General features: G+C 43.9%; 1 protein-coding gene across 3 annotated transcripts in view; it reads right to left on the reverse strand.

Annotated features, from left to right (window-relative positions):
- Nucleotides 1–18,087, reverse strand: part of LOC135909198 (ovochymase-2-like) — a 337,884-nt gene that overhangs the window by 268,085 nt on the left and 51,712 nt on the right. For 2 of the 3 annotated variants that reach the window (XM_070524732.1, XM_065441041.2), the window contains exon 7: nt 10,225–10,331. The exons of the other annotated variant lie outside the window; for it this stretch is intronic. In XM_070524732.1, coding sequence (XP_070380833.1) covers nt 10,225–10,331 — 107 coding nt within the window. The remainder of the gene's footprint in view (nt 1–10,224; nt 10,332–18,087) is intronic. 3 annotated transcript variants of the gene reach the window in all.

Below are 18,087 nucleotides of genomic sequence, written 5' to 3' on the forward strand. Positions count from 1 at the left end.
AATATATCCTGCACATTTAGCTTTAGCTGGGGAAGAGAAAACACCTTGCTTACAACTGCTAAACAAACTTTTCTAAACTTTTCCTTTCCATGTCTGGGCAAATACGAAACTGTCATGCGTGAAAAGCAGCATTGATACAGCGTCTGTTCTGAGACACCAAAAGCGCTGCTGGACTACTTGGCACAGTAACACATGTGCAGAAGCTCCGCCCCCGTAGCTTTCCCTTCATTACCAGAGAGAGTTGTCTGTGAGCATAGTAATTGTACAAAGTGGACATTCAATGTATGCCATATGTTTTTTTAGAATTCCTAAATGTTGCATAATGTCATAAAAGTTGGCAGTTTCTCCTTAATGGTGAAGCATTGACAGCAATAACAAGGTTTAGTTGAACTCCCGGGACAGTGCTCTCATATACACATGTGCGACATGTTGGCACTACACAGGGGACGTATTCTCAGGCGATCACTTTTGGTGATATTATCCCTTTCGTGTGATATAGTGCCCAACCAGCCAATCAGCTCACATGGTTTGCTCAACTAACCAATAAGCGTGCAGTGAAAGTGATATCGCCAAAAGTGACCATTGAAGAATACATCCCCTGCATGCACGGTAACTCATGCTGGGCAGAATTAAGGAATGATGCCCTGGCATCTCACAATGCTAGCATGATAAGTAGTGCCATGAGCGGTGTCACACCTCAAAAGTGAATTAGACAAGACCAACAGGAAACCGTTGCCACTTACCAGTGCTTACTAAGATATATTACATAACATTAGCTTGATGTTTACTGCCCATACTGGTCAGACACATCAGCTAAGCAAGAACACTACAGTCTGCTTACATATTGTGCGAGTGCACAATGTATGTGCCAGCAGCAAAAGTAACAATGGTGCCCAGCATAGCATTGGTGGCACGACCATGTCGTTGTTTTTGCAGCCAAAAGCACTCCACATCTCTGGAATTTTTTGTCCACACACATGCCGCATATGCGCCATCGAACGGGAATGCACGACAACGGGCGATGGCGCTGACGACGCGATCAAATGCTCTGCAATCGTCTGTATACTTGCTACTGCAATAAACACTTAGGTATCAAGCTTACAATTCTGTAACTTGGCAATAAAAACAATATCGCAATTCTGTAAACTGCACTAAACTATACATCTAATGCGGACAAAGTTTGTGTATTTATACACTGCTCTGAAATGTAGTGCTAACTTGTGAGTCTAACTTTTGCAACAACCTCATAAATATTGGAACGATTTAGATAAGCTGTAAAATTAACACATCAAATTTGTGCACTTCATATGACATATACAATTAAACCTCCATACAACGAAGTACTTAACTTTTCATAACATTTTGTCGTTAGAACACCATGTATTTACAACCTCAATATAAGGAAGTGTGTATGCGACTTCAATATAACGAAATTTCACTGTCGTCGCAAAGGCCAAGACAATAAACGGAAACTTCTGTGGATGCAGTCGCCAAGTGATTGAATTACAAGCAGCTGCTAGCAAACGCACCTCTCTAATTGCATGCCGCATGACAAGAGTGATTGCCAAAGTGGAGCCGGGTCATATTTCGTACAAAGTCTAAGTGCAACAAGATCCTACCGCGCCCCGCGCACTGTGTGCTTTAGGTGTGAGTGAAAGTGTGCGAGTGTGAGACAAGAAGGATGGTGGCTTCACGAGTGCTGCCTTCCCATGCAAGCAATCAACGCATCGATGGGGGTCACATGTGGAGGATTAGGAGGTCTCCAGACAGGCGCAGTGCTTTTGGCTACAATAGCGATCGAGTTAAATAGATGCACAGTCACGCTCAGCTTACTCGGCTGCAATAGAAGTTGCATAAAGTGTAAGGGCAAGCGTATTCCTCTTAAAATTGCAAGAAAAAAATTTTGTCTTTATCACGGCTGTGTCCTAACTGGCATTTTGCACAAATATCGCACTTTATGGTACACATCATTCAATGTAATGCTTGGTGCAGTTCGTAATCTAGCTTTTAAGAAAAAATGCGCAATCGCCTTGATCTATGGGAAAGCTAGTTGCTGCTCTGCTGCCAAGGTGGCGCTAGCATGAGCTTGTGTCGCCACTTGTAGACAGTTGTGGAAAAGAGCTGCTCAGGGAAGGTTGCCGCATCTTGCCTGATCCTCTGGAACACATGAAACCCTCCCTGGAAGGCTGCGAGACTATTTTATTGCTACAGCAATTATATGCATACCTGCCAATCTGAAGAGTTGGAAATTTGTAAAACTATCGCGGTGGTGGTGGTGGTGTCGGTGGTGGTGGGGGGGGGGGGGTTGCGGCAGCACAATTTTTTTTAGGGGATTTACCTTTTGCGACAACCTTACTCAAGTTTTCACAACCGCAAGTGAAATCTGTGTCTTGGAGAGTAAAGAGCAAAAACTGCATTGGTGCACAATTTATTTTTGCAATGATTTTGCTGTTGGCGGCTTTGCCTGCTTCAGAAACTTCTTCGTGTAGGTTTGCTCAAAGCAAGTATCACTCTGGTGCCCTATGACCATCAGCAGACTTTCTAGTGTTTTCTCACACACAGATAAGCGAAACTCCGTTCGAGTTTTGTTCATAGTGCTGAATATTCTCACGTTCAGCATTGCTGTTGGGAATGGAGAGAATACCCAGCATAACCATTAAAATACTCTGGAACCTGAGCGATCCGTCGACACTTCTGTGATGACGTAACGCCAAGCGCATGCCGTGCCACTTCGTCATCACGGGCACTGATATCAGCAGCGGATAAGTAACCGCTGCCTATAAAAAGCGTGTGCTAAAGAATAAACGCCGATTGCTTGTTCTGCACCGGCCACTGTCGTTTTCTGGAGTACGGCTTCTCGGTTGCAGCACGCTACCACAACTTCGAACGCATCCTAATTGCGACCTCTGCACATCGCACCTTGGCTGATTCAATACGTTGGCAGGAACCTGATATGCTTGCAAGTTGACAAACTCGACTTCAAGTGCGTCGATTGCTGCTTCTTTTGATTTGCCACACTGCAGGGGTAGGATAGAAAGGAACGCCATAATAAAATTATGTATGCTGTTGAATGAAGCAGCTCTCAGAGCCTGTACTTAAGCAACTTCAGCCATCTTGAGACTGAAGTCTTCTAGTGGGAATTTGTGGCGAATGTAATCGCATGCTGCTGTCAAGTACAGACGTACAGCAGAGAAGAACTGCTCTTTCTTAATGCAGCTCCATGCATCAACCACAAAGTAGGTTGTGCTGCCAATGATTATGTCTTCATCACCTTTCTCGTTCTCTGCAGCTCCATAGTCAACTTCCAGCAATGAATGACATGCTTTGACAACACCTGGGCGCAAAAATCTAGTTGGGAGATCCTCGAAAAGGCAGTTCAAGAGGCCCCTCAGTACATGTATCCGAGTAGCCTGTGCCTGAAGAAGGCAGTTTGCCTTCTCAGAAAGCGGCATGACATTTTGGAGAAAAAGACAGCATGCCCTGTTTAGCTTCGATGACAAAAATAAAACAGGCGCTCCCCAAGGGTCACGTGGCTGGCTTCCCCAGAATCCGTGCTATGAAGTTTCAGTTTTTTTGCTTGAGGTCCAGAATGAGCTCCTTTCCTCTTTAGCGAGAGTTCATCGCCATTAGTGCTTTTTTTCTCGAGGACTGCAGCAGTCTTGTGAAGATGTGTAGCAGACATTGGGGTCAGTGCAGGGTTCTTGGGGATTTGTGAGGAAGTCTTCGGAATTCGGTACGACTCCAAAAACAAGCTCTGCTTTTGCACTGCTTCGTTTCAGATAAAAAGAAGCTGAGTAGTGGTTTCCACTGGTCGAGCAGCCTCTTCAAACACTTTCCTAACGACAGCCAACGTGTCGGCAAATGCTTCAACATCTTTCTGTCCTTGACGTCATGCATATTCTGGAACTTCGATCTTTCCGTTTCAAGCTTTTCTCTAGGTAAAAAAAAAAAAAATGTCAACCAAAGCCTCATCAACCTTTACAGGAAGACATGACGCTCCTTTTTGGGCGGCAAAGTTGATGAGATGGCATGGGCAACCAACCCCTATCATAACTGGTTGAGCCTCTCTCAATACAGCAGAAACACTGTTTCTCTTGCCGATCATGACATTGGCACTGTCCAAACAAATAGCCAACAAGTTTCCAACAGGCAAATTCTCAGACTTCATCTCGTCCAGAACCAGATTTGCAATCTTGTGACCCATTGCTTCCCCTTGGATTGTCCAGAGGCAAAGAAGGTGGCTTTCGGCACGTTTCTTTAACGAAATATGTCACAACAATATAGTAAAGCTGCATATCCCTACTATTACTGCCATCCACAGAGATTGAAAATACCTGCTGTTTTAGGGCATCCAGCAAAGGAGTCTCCGCGTTGGCGGCCATTTCCCGAACAATCGGCGTCGTCTTTGTTCGTCCACAGGCGCAGCATTTCACTTCTTCGCTCTTGGGGAAGATCTTTTGGAAAAGCGGTCTTGCATGATCGCTGACACTCAGCGGGATGTTGTGTTCAACTATAAACGCCATGAAGGGGCATTCTGCAAGAATCACGCCAAGGTTGTTGTCACTGCGTACAAAACTTGCTAGGCTTGGCTGGCTGTCCGCGGCTCGCATGCATCCTTGATGCTTTTTCGAAGCGATGTGGACCTTGATATCAGACTTGCTGCCATGCAAGACGTTCACATCACAGGCGCACGTGGTGCAGAATCGGAACTTCTCCCCTTTCTTCAACGGCACGAAGCCCGGAAATTCTGCCATGTACGATTTCAAACACTTGGAAGTACTGTCGGGGCTTCGAGCCTGCCATTGCACTGCGAAGTCGCTACAGGCCGGAGGTGCACTGCATCTGACACGGCAGCCAGTCACACATAAGGCGAGGCCAATACTGCAGTGACTGAAGCTGACTGAAGTCCAAACGCGGGGACCCACACGAACAAAGGCAACAGCATGGCAACAGGTTTGCAGAGTCGCTATCGCGCTTTGGATATGGATTCGTGACCCCCCTAGTAGATGACAGAAATCATTACAACCGTGCAGCTGCTGATGACGACACCACACATACGTATTGCCCTCTCATGGCGGTGCAAGATACCAGGGTGTAGTTTTACTACATTGTCACATTTTTTTTTTTGTAAATAAAATGTTTTCCGTAAAATTTCAAGCAAGATTCATGAAATCGTAAAACTGCTCAAAATTCGTACATTTTATGGAAATTTCGAAGGAGTTGGCAGGTATGTTATATGGATACTCCAGACAAATTTTTGCCGTAACTGTGATGTTCCTTTTAAAGCCCAAGCACTATAAGATCCGTAAGTTCCTTTAATTTTTAGAAATGCTATCGAGAAGGTCTGTAAGCTATTGAAATCTCTATGAACTACGTTAGTACGAATATATTATCCTCTAAGCATCTGCCTGGTCTGAGTCCATTCTATAGTTCACCAGTATACAATGTTTTCTTCACCCACTTTGACAGATCTAATATCATGGCCTTGCATTGCTGTTCTATATATATATAATCGCCGTTGCTGTAATTGACCTGTACGAGCTCATCTTATCCTTATCACCTTTGCCCTTTTACATAAGGTTCATCCTGCTTTCATGCCACCCAAATGGAATTCTTTTCCATTTTAATAGCATGCTCCGTGGCATTCGTCAGCAGTGCCTTGCTCTTTGGATCCAGCCATTTGATTAGCTGTATTAGGATTTCATGGATATAGGAAGATATAATAAAAGAAGCGGAAGAATTCTATACTGACCTGTACAATACCCAGAGGAGCCAGGATACCTCCATTAGAAACAGCAGTGAACAGGATACACAAACTTCTATAACTAGCAATGAAGTCAGAATGGCCTTGCAAGACACGATACGAGGAAGAGTGGCAGGAGAAGATGGAAAACAGTCAATTTAATCAAAGATGGAGGAGAGACATAGTGCTCGTAAAACTGGCGGCTTTTATACGAAGTGTCTATCGACTGTAAGGGTCCCAGAAAACTGGAGAATGCAAACATTATACTAATCCACAAAAAGGGAGACGTTAAAGAATCGAAAAATTATAGGCCCATTAGCTTACTCCCAGTATTATATAAAATATTTACCAAAATAATCTACAATAGAATAAGGGCAATACTGGACTTTATTCAACCTAGGGAGCTGGCTGGCTTCAGAAAAGGATACTCTATAATGGATCACATCCATGTCATTAATTAGGTTATCGAGAAATTTGCAGAGTACAATAAGCCTCTCTATATAGCTTTCATAGATTATGAAAAGGCATTTGATTCAGTAGAGATACCAGCAGTCATAGAGGCATTATGTAATCAAGGAGTACAGAACGCCTACCTAAATACCTTGGCAAATATCTACAGAGGTTCTACAACAACCTTAATTCTACACAAGCTGAAAAATACCTATAAAGAAAGATGTCAGACAGGGAGACAATATCTCCAATGCTATTCACTGCATGCTTGGAAGAAGTATTCAAGCTATTAAACTGGGAAGGCTTAGAAGTAAGGATTGACGGCGAACATCTCAGTCACCTTCGGTTTGCCGATGACAGTGTTCTATTCAGCAACACTGCAGAAGAGTTACAAAAATCACTGAGGACCTTAACAGAGAGAGTGTAAGAGTGGGGTTGAAGATTAATATGCAGAAGACAAAGATAATGATGAATAGTCGGGCAAAGGAACAAGAGTTCAGTATCGCCAGTCAGCCTGTAGAGTCTGTGAAGGAATACGTTTACCTAGGTAAATTAATCACAGGAAGCCCTGACCATGAGAAGGAAATTCATTAGAAGAATAATAATGTCTTGGATTGCATACGGCAAAAATTGTCAGCTCCTGACTGGAAGCTTACAATTATCATTGAAAAGGAAGGTGTACAATCAGTGCATTTTACCAGTGATGACTTATGGGGCAGAGACTTGGAGACTGACAAAGAAGCTTGAGAACAAGTTAACGACCGCGTAAAGAGTGATCAAACGAAGATTGGTAGGCATAACGTTAAGAAACAGAAAGAGCGTGGTTTGGATCAGAGAGCAAACGAGTATTGACGATATAGTACATGACAACAGAAAAAAAAAAAATGGACCTGGGCAGGTCATGTAATGCGCCGGTTAGATAACCGATGGACCATTAGGGTTACGGAATGGGTACCAAGAGAAGGGAAACGCAGTCGAGGATGACAGAAGACTAGGTGGAGCGATGAAATTAGGAGATTCGCTGGCGCTAGTTGGAATCGGTTGGCACAGGAAAGGGATAATTGGAGCTGGCAGGGAGAGGCCTTTGTCCTGCAGTCGACATAGAACAGGCTGCTGCTGATGATGATGATTTCATTGGGTCCTGCAGCTGTAATATTATAGGGACTTTTTGTTTTTCTTCCAGTAAAAGCTTCCAACGATGAATTTTGATCTCTCCGGCTTCTCTGTCACTGGATCTGTTTGAATGTGGGCTATGCTCTCTTTCTCACATAAGTTATCCTTAATGAAGTTTCTGATGTATCGCAGCATGTTGTCTCTTTCAAAGACATTATCGTCTTCATTACTTATAGCCATTTGTGAATTTTTAGTTGGAGGTGAGAAGGCTCTGACATGGTTCCAGAATCTTTTATTGCAATATCGATCATATTGACACATGTACTTATCTTTATCGGGCAACCACGTTTCGCCGCCTAACAAATGTAATCGCACAGTATGGAACGCGCCTGCATGTATCCAAAGTTTCTGGAAAGTTATCGATGCTTCTATCCGCTGTCTATTGTCGCCGAAGCTTACATTATCCGATTTCATCATCTGACGCGAATGGTGTAGAACTTTGTGGAAGGCACGCGGGTCCGAACGATTAGTCTGGAACATTCGACGACTGCTCTATAAAAGCCGACGCGCTTGACCTGCTGATCAGATTTTTGACGATCGCCGACCGTGTTCGCCGCTATCGTTGTGCTATAAGTGTAGCCTGTTTTTGTGGGCACAGGTTCACCCAATAAAAGCTAGTTTTGTATTCCACCATATTGCTGCTTTCTTCACCGTCACAACCACGTGACAATATGAACACTCCATGCAAATTTTTGGCATCGCTGTGACATTCCTCATAAAGTCTAAACACGATGAGATCCCCACATTTGGCTTCTAAATGTGCCTTTGCTCATACGATGGGGGACAACATGGTTTGCACCGTTTAACGGCTGCTTAAACTTCTATACAAACTGGGTCATAGTGGCTGATAGAGAGTCCGTAATCGCGAATAATCAGGTTTTTGTCATCAATGGTTGGCTTGTGTTCCCGAAGCGTCACGTAACATAAGGCTTACGGCTTTGCAGTTTGTCTTCGGCACTCTGCCAGTGCTATGGTGCAGGAGGAGCACATGCCCCATGATCACCTTCTCCGTATGCGCTGCTCACTCATGAACAAGAAGTTCAGTATAAACTGCAAATAAATACTTTAAAATGAAGTGGATTTGCAGTAACAAAATGTTATTAATCATTGTTCTGTGGCCGCTAAAGCGGTGTCCACCTATGCCGCGTCCACCTGAGCGCAGCAGCGCCCGTCTCTGCCTCCGCTGCTGCGCTCTTCATTAAGTTAGCATTGCGATCAGTATTCATGGCCATTAAGTGAAATCTGTTCATGGCTACCTGTTTGGGTCGCATAACACCATACTTTTTAAATTTAATTAGCGAGTGAATGCTTACTGAAATTTATATGGCTATAAATCTACGAACCTGACTCCCGTCTGATACTTTGCTATCGTTATGGACACTTCCCCTTTCAAATGAACCTGAGACGTTTTAGTGAACGGCTCAAACACATTTTTGCTATGCCCCTTTTAGCAAGCTCAGAAGGAGCAGAATGATATGACAAAAGTGGCTTATTAGCTAGAGGATGATGATACCAACATGTGTGGTCGTCAGAAAGAACAAATTCTAGATAGAGGAATCGAATCGTACCATCCAATAGGATCTTGAAGGTCCTATCAAGGAGACTAAGATACTAGCGAATTACATGTGTAACACCCTCACACACTTTCTTTAAAACACTGGGCAGCAGAGTCGATAAACTATAGAAAGCAACATAGCTGAAGGCTCTACATACCATAGTTCCCTCGAGCCATTTGGCCAGGTCTCTGACTAGACAATTTAGACAGGTACAAGTTGCCGAGGGTACGAGCCAAAGGACCCGATACTTGCATACCCTCCGCTTCTGCATGCACAAGTTGTTTCCCCACTGCATCTAGCAGTATCTTAGTAATTCTAAGAACTCATCAACTTAACTACCAGCTTCATCGTGAAACCGCGATGAAGCTGGTAATGTTTTCTTTGACATAGGTAGTAAGTCAAACAGCGGAATTGAATAATAAAGTTCTTTTGCATCAGCAGTGAAAGCTTTTAGCCCCTTGGCAACATGTGTTTTTACAAATTCTAAATATTGAACCAAGCTTCTTGCTAGGAATGGGTCATTCATGCTAAGAAAATTTAGTTTGTCAAGTAAGTAAACCGCAACAGCATTCTGTCGCGTACCTTTCTCTGAAATGATTACCCTGAAAAGGACATCATATTTGTGCATTTCTACACTAAAGAATACCTCTAAACATGTTACTAGTGCTCTTTTCAGTCCCTATACAACCCTATTGAGGTCCACTTTACTGCACGATTCGACCACCCTCCCTTTCACCCTGGTCAATGAAACGCCTTTATGTTGCCCAAGAACGACTGACACGACCTCATTGGCCTTCAATAAAAACGATTTGTGTGAGAAGACTGCAAAGCCACCCTCCTTATCGGCTGGCACTTCATGCAACGACTGGTTTAATAGGTATGAAGGTACTTGAAGGTTGAGGCATGTTAGAGCGTGGGAGTGTGGGTTGTTTGTCATGTTTAACTTTGGGTGTTCATTTTGTTAGCACTGTAAGTGGACACATGCTTGTGACATATAGTCTGGGGTACAAAAGTGTCGTTATTTCCCAGAAATAAAACTTTGTTATAAGTTAGCACTGTGCTTGTCTTGTTCCTTCTCTGCTTCCTTGCAATGGTTGTACTACACTAAAGAAACTTGCTCAAGCATCCAATATTTCTAAGATGTTGAAACAAAGTTGGTCTGAATGATATGCCAGCAGTGCAAAGCTTCATTGTGCACAATTAGTGATGCCATGTCGAAGCAACACGAATTGATTGTGAACCGTCAGGCACGTAGAGGTGCATGTAAATCTCAATGCATTGGGTGCCAACAGCTTCTCGCACCTTGTCAGTGTAGACGACGCCGTGACAGCCAGACAGCGTACATTGACGAACGTCTGCCGTGCGCCAGTAGGGGTGCAGCAGGGCCGTGAACTCGAAGGCCTCCGTGCCTGTGCCATCACCACATGTGTTGTAAATCTCAAGGATCAGGAAAGACTTTGCATAAGAGGCACTGGTGTGAACGATAATTTAGAAATGTTTTGCTCATTAATGAACATGGCTATTTATCAGACAGTATGGCCGACTTTAGAGTTTACTATATGAAGCGCTTCAGCAATGACTGTCACCAGGTTTTAACATGACCGTTAAGGACCCTGTGTAGCAGACAATCCGGTGCTGTTGTCGCCGTCCACCATTGGCAGCGTTGTCTGTCAGAAAAGGTCATCCGAAACCCCAACCACGCAGGCCCTTTGCATGGCACATAGGCGTTATTGAACCAATTGAATTTATCGAAGTAAAATGCATCAGAAACTTCTTAGTCCAACTTACACACAACCTACAGACATCATTATGCAAAAAAGGGGGTGAGGTGTGCAGACATGACACAAGAGTAGAGAAGTGGACAACATGAACACTATCTCGCCCCTTTTTTGCATAATGAATCCTTACCAACCTAGCTCAGCTTTCTGTCGTTCTAAGCTACAGACAGCGTCAGACTGTAATTTGAATATACTAGAAAATATTTGAATATACAAGAAAACAGTTTAATTGCTTGGAAACTTAAACACAAAACCCTTTTCCATTGCTTACAAGGGTATGAGCCATTGATGAGTCACTGCTTGTAGCCTCTGCTTTACGGGGGTATGAGCCATTGCTCTGCCCTGTACTGCTGCTGGGATCGGCTACCCATTGTTTTCTATTCGGCTTCGTGTTGCAGAATATCCGGTGTCAGAGTCAGCGAGGCCCCATTCGCGTTCTACTCATAAGGGCAAAGCTTAAGCGTCCATTAAGTTTTTTGTACTAGACTTAACACAAAATGACTGTTTTTGTCGACATAAATTCACAGCAGAGCTGGACCCCAAAGCCGTGTGACAATCAGTAGTAAGATTTTCACTAATTAACATTAGCACATATATACCTCTGTTGTGCTAACAGCGCAGCTGACAAAGGTACTGAGTTCCATCCGCCAACGCAGCTGCCTTGGAGCTTATTGTCACTCATGTCTGCTCTCACACCTCGCCTTTTGTATTCCTTTTAGACGATCATTAGACATTTCGCAAATTCAAGAAGTCTATAAATGCTGCTTCCTGTGTCATATTTGCCAAAGCAGTGAATTTGTTTACATCAACATCTACAGACACAGATTGTTGTTAGCTTTGGATATTGTGGAAACGGCGCCTCTTTGATATGCAGTAATGTCAAACGTAGCAGAACATACATATTTGTGCATACGAGCTATGTTGTTCCACCCGGAGACAAATCAATAAGAGCGGACGAGCCACTTACACAACGACAACTGTGATCCAGACATATATATTACGGGCTGTTATTACTGATTCTCGCTTTTCTTTAATTTCATCATACTTAAAGTTTGCATGTGCCATAAAGCATTATTAGAAAAAACTGTACTCGCATAAGCGTTCATTAATCGGCAGTGCAGTTCTGTCGCGAAAACACGGATGCCATTGCTGACGCTTTTGGTAATAGAGCAAGTATGTGCTGCTATACCGAATGCACTGCCTGTTGTTGTCCTGCTTGACGCAGACGTAAACAGTTCTTCTCTGGAATTAAGAAATGTGTCACAGGATGCCTACCAAGTTGACATTTCCAAATTACCAAAGTTTTCCAGGTTTTCCCTGAGTGACACAGGACTTTGTTTAATGTCAAGACGGGCTGAAACTATGTCGCCCAATGCCGTCCCTCTTTAGTAAGCATGTAAAAAAGCAAAAACAACTAAATCCAGTTTGAATAGTAAGGAGTAGCGCATTTAATTCAAACAGAAAACAGAAGATGCAGAGCGAATAAAGTATGTTTGAAAAAATGGTAAAACCAATTGCAAATCTAGTCGAACCTTTTCAAATACGAATAAAAAAGATATGCATAGAGAAGCAAATATCTTCAAATATGAGCTATTTCTATCAAATGATAGAAAGCTCATTGTTATAAGGCCCAAACTTTGTCACAAATGAGATTCTCTCTCAGCAGCCGGAAAGTCAAGCTCGACTGTCTTGACACACTCTCAGCCTGCACACAACGCCTCAGTGTTGCATTTCACTGCTTTCAAGAGTTTATTTTGGTTTGAATGAAGGACACTTGCATCTCGGCGTCAGCCAACACTTAGTTTTTTTTAAGCTCAAGCTCTTTCAAAGAAGCGACAGCACACTTGCTTTCTCGTTCATTCCTCAATGCGTTTCTTGGTCAGTTGTAGACAACGTCCGATTTTTCGAAATCCCTAGGGCGGGAAAACGTCTGAAAAATCGGGAAGTCAAAAAAAGAAAAACGAATGCAAATCTTTTACTGCCCTTAGGGGCTCGAATCACCACAGACACGTCCGAAAAAAGGTCGAAAGGCCTGCCAGTACACTTATTAGGCATATCGGTGCTCGTACTGCGACAGGAGACGGCGCATGCACGGGTGTATAATTAAGAAATACATACTGTGTTTCGTACGTGAAAAATGAGGAGGTGAAAAAATTCACCTCCCCCAGTTCACAACTTCTGCAGTCTTGGAGTGACGCCTGTCACCGGCACAAGATGCCAAGAGCGAGTGGGGCTATACTAAAACAGGTACAACCAAATTAAGAAGGCCCACAAAGCTTCAGCAAGACACTCCCTCACATGACCAGGAACTGTCCTCCTCGGTGCAGTATTCAGCCACCTCCTCCCAAATGGCTAACTCAATTACCCAATGGCCCTCAGTCCCCACAGCTGCGGAGCACCTGACCAAGGTGGCGGTCAAACCTGTAACGCAGCAGAGGGTGCTAAGAATCTCTGGATCCGGACAGGCCGCCAATGGAAACTGACCCTTGCAACTTTTAACACCCGAACCCTCACGAGTGAGGCTAGCTTAGCAGGACTCTTTAAGGAATTATCAGACATTGTTTGGGATATCATCGGCCTTAGTGAGATTAGAAGAACTGGTGAGGCTTATACATTGCTGAACAACAGACATGTCCTCTGCTATAGAGGTTTCCTAGATAAGAAGCAATACGGCGTAGGATTCATAATCCGTAAGGAAATAGTGGGCAACATTGACGAATTCTACAGCATTAATGAGAGGGTAGCTGTAGTCGTAATCAAACTTAATAAAAGGTATAGATTAAAGGTAGTACAAGCCTACGCTCCAACGTCTAGTCACGATGGTGAGGAAGTAGATCAGTTTTATGAAGATGTTAAATTAGCGATGAGAAAAGTGCAAACTCAATATACTGTAGTAATGGGCAACTTCAATGGAAAAGTGGGGAAAAAGCAGGCTGCTGAACAAGCAAGTGGCAACTATGGCGTTGATTCTAGGAACACTAGAGGAGATGCTGGTATAATTCACAGAAGAGAATAAGCTTCGAATAATGAACACCTTTTTCAGGAAGCGTAGCAACAAAAAGTGGACCTGGAAAAGCCCTAATGGTGAGACAAGAAATGAAATTGACTTCATACTTTCTGCTGATCCCAGCATTGTGCAGGATGCAGAAGTGATAGGTAGGGTAAAGTGCAGTGATCATAGGTTAGTGAGGGCTAGAATTCACCTCAATTTGGAGAGAGAAAGAGCTAAATTGGTCAAGAAGAAACAGGTCAACCTAGAGGCATTAAGGGTAAAAGCAGACAAATACAGGCTGCTACTTGCAAACAAATATGCAGCTTTAGAACAGAAATGATGATGATGACATGGAGGTAATGAATGAAACCGTAACGAGGCTGGCTACAGAGGCAGCAATTGAAGTGGGAGGCAAGGCACCAAGGCAACCAGTAGGCAAGCTCTTCCAAGTAACAAAGGACCTAATAAAGAAACGACAAAAAATGAAAGTGATTAACTCAAGAGAGAGGACAGAATTTGTGGAACTGTCAAAACTGATCAACAAGGCAAAATAAGGGATATTTCAAACTATAACATGAGAAAGACTGAAGAAGCCGTAAAAAACGTATGAAGCCTGAAATTGGTGAGAAAGCAACTTGGCATAGGACAAACCAAGATGTATGCACTGAAAAATAAGCAGGGTATTATCATCAGCAATCTCGAAGATATAGTAAAAGCAGCGGAAGAATTCTATACTGACCTTTACAGTACGCACTCTATTAAAAACAATAATGAACAGTATACAGAAACTCCTCCTATAACTAGAGATGAGGTCAGAAGGGCCTTGCAAGACACGAAACGAGGAAGAGCGACAGGAGAAGATGGAATAACAGTCGATTAATCAAAGCTGGAGGAGACATAATGCTTGGAAAACTGGTGGCTAAAGCTTTATACGAGATTTCTATCGACGGCAAGGGCCCCAGAAAACTGGAAGAATGCAAACATTATACTAATCCACAAAAAGGGAGACGTTAAAGAATTTAAAAATTACAGGCCCATTAGCTTACTCTCTTAGATAGGGGACCTTTTCCTGAGCCTTCTTCGAGTTCACCAGACCACATCGAATTGCGTCACAGCAAATTAAGGAGCGCAGAAGCACATCTACCACGTTCCTGAGGTGCGGTACGTCCAAACAAGTTGGCGTCCCTCACCTCGTGCGCCGCATCTGGAGCTATTCACTGCTTGACTCTTCCTGAAAGTGTAGCGAGAGCCTGGCACTGTTTCAGGTAACGTGGGTCCCGAGGCAAGACGGCTGTAATGCACCGTGAAGCCCTGGCAGCAATCCCTCCCATCCGCCTTTGTGAAGACAGTTGCAGACCGGGAAGGCAATACCGCAGACAAATAATCTTTCGAACAACAGGAGCCCAAGGAGTGACCCTCCGAGCCGAAGGTGACGTACACTCGCATGGGCGCCTACCATTGGCCGAAAATGACACCTGAGCGGGCTCGCCGATTGGCTGAAAATGATGCGACTTTGAGACACCGAAGGGGTTAAAAGCCAGAGACTGGGAGCACCAGGAGAGCATTCCTTCATTCATCTCTTTCGAGCTTCTTGCCACGGGCCACAGCGTCCGGGTTGCTGCCGGCCCGTGATGACTTTATGACGGTTAATTTCTTTGCACTCTCACTGTAAATAATGTAACGAAACCTCCAGTTTTTACCTCAGAGTCCTCCTCAACCTCGGCCATCTCTCGCACCCAACAACAAGGTCCAAAATCTGGGGAACAGCAATTGGGATTGTCCTCCAAATCCAACAACTGGTTGACAGCGGTGGGATCGTCTCCAAATGCAACAACTCCCAGTATATCAGAATCAAAAATTGTAATCAAAATGTATTATTAGAAATTGGGTCACATTACAAGTATTTAATATGCAGAAGGAGGTCCCATAGTCAAAGACTGTATGGGGACCTCCCGTGCAAGAACAGTTATTGTAGTTAACATCTAAAAGCAACAACAGCATATAGTAAGGAAGTATACAATCAACAAGAAAAGAACGGTTACAGAAAAAAATTTAAAAATTTTCGAAAATAATCTTCAATGGAATAAGGGCAACACTGGACTTTAGTCAACCAAGGGAACAGGCTGGCTTCAGGAAGGGATACTCTACAATGGATCACATCCATGTCATCAATCAGGTTATCGAGAAATCCACAGAGTAGAATAAGCCTCTCTAATGGCTTTCATAGATTATGAAAAGGCATTTGACTGAGTAGAGATACCAGCAGTCATAGCGGCAGTAAGTAAATAAGGAGTACAGAACACTTACGTAAATACCTTGAAAAACATCTACAGAGGTTCTATACTTACCTTAATTCTACACAAGAAAAGTAGGAAGATACCTATAAAGAAAGGAGTCAGACACGGAGATACAATCTCTCCAATGCTATTCACTGTGTGCTTAGAAGAAGTATTCAAGCTATTGAACTGGGAAGGCTTAGAAGTAAAGATTGACGGCGAATATCTCAGCAACCTTCGGTTTGCCGATGACATTGTTCTATATAGCAACAATGCAGAAGAGTTACAAAAAACCATTGAGGACCTTAACAGAGAGAGTGTAAGAGTGGGGTTGAAGATTAATATGCAGAAGACAAAGATAATGATGAATAGTCGGGCAAAGGAACAAGAGTTCAGTATCGCCAGTCAGCCTGTAGAATCTGTGAAGGAATACATTTACCTAGGTCAATTAATCACAGGGAACACTGACCATAAGAAGGAAATTCATAGAATAAAAATGTGTTGGATTGCATATGGCAGACATTGTCAGCTCCTGACTGGAAGCTTACCATTACCACTGAAAAGGAAGGTGTACAATCAGTGCATTTTACCAATGCTGACATATGGGGCAGAAACTTGGAGACTGACAAAGAAGTTTGAGAACAAGCTAAGGAGCACGCAAAGAGCGATGGAACAAAGATTGCTAGGGATAATGTTAAGAGACAGAAAGAGAGCAGTTTCGATCAGAGAGCAAACGGGTATAGACGATATTCTAATTGACATTATGAGGAAAAAATGGAGCTGGGCAGGTCATGTAATGCACCAGTTAGATAACCGTTGGACCGTTAGGGTTACAGAACGGGTACCAAGAGAAGGAAAATGCAATTGAGGACGACAAAAGACTAGGTGGTGCGATGAAATTGGGAAATTCGCGGGCGTTATTTGGAATCGGTTGGCACAGGACAGGGGTAATTGGAGATCGCAGGGAGAGGCCTTTGTCCTGCAGTGGACATAAAACAGGCTGATGATGATGACTGTGTCTCGTGACAATTGCCCCTTTCTACGCTTAAGCTTCACCGCAATACTCTGCGTGTGCTTCACCGCGCAACATTGCCGCAACGCGGCGAAGCTAACTTTCGGGAACCGGTATTATGCAACGCGCCGTGCATTTCAAGCTTCGAAGCCAATCCCGAGGATTACAAAGGCAGACGCGGTGCCATTGCTGACAGCCGCGAATTCTTTCTATGAAAAACGTAGCACTGAGCGGCAAGAAGCTTAATAGCGAACATCGAAGCAGCTAGGCCTAGCGTTGCCGCGGTGGTTGCTATGGCTACCACTGGGTTTGCGTGGGAAAGCACCTGTTCGAGGCGGCGTGATAATTAAAATGTAGGCGGTGGTGGCTTTGATTAGTGCCGTGTCGGACCTGCGGTCACGGCAAAACGTTGGGAAAATCGGACGGCGAAGATTTCTTGCGTCCGAAATTTCCGACGTTGTGATACATTGACTCTATGGGGTACGTACGTGGTGGTGCTGCGAAGCCGTCCAAATTATTGGGAATCCGGAAAGTCGGTCTTTGATTGCAGACTGGCAACTCCTCCAGCCGACGACAGGGCGTCGAAGACAATTCATTACGATTCCTGTCTGTTACTCGAGCCAGCATTACCACAACTTTCGACCCTTTCAATAAAATTACAGCTAATTTTCCCTGATAGAGGCACAAATTCCTTGCGTTTTCCCCGAGTTTTTCTAGACTACTCGAAATTCCTGAGAATTCCCGGTTTTCCCGGTTGGGGGGCACCCTGCGTATATACATATGCCAACATGTATGTATACTTTGTATATATACATATGCCATGTATTTACTTTTATCCCACGGCAGCGGGATAAAAAACAACGAAAAGGTGCGGCCGGCTGCGGGCATCTAAAATGCTGTTCGTTCTCCACCGCGGCGCCAGCATCCTGCGCTATTTGTCGGCAATCGGCAAAGAAAATGCGTCAGGAACGCGCTTGGAACGCCGTCGCCTGACGCGTCCTGTCCTGCCCAGCCAAGCGGCCGAGAATGAAACTACGGCTGTCACGTTCACTCCCACTGCAGCCCGCCCGACGCCGCATCCTCTTGATTTTTTTTGTTTTTTTTTAC

This window comes from Dermacentor albipictus, chromosome 9 (assembly GCF_038994185.2).
Source record: "Dermacentor albipictus isolate Rhodes 1998 colony chromosome 9, USDA_Dalb.pri_finalv2, whole genome shotgun sequence".
NCBI lineage: Eukaryota > Metazoa > Arthropoda > Arachnida > Ixodida > Ixodidae > Dermacentor > Dermacentor albipictus.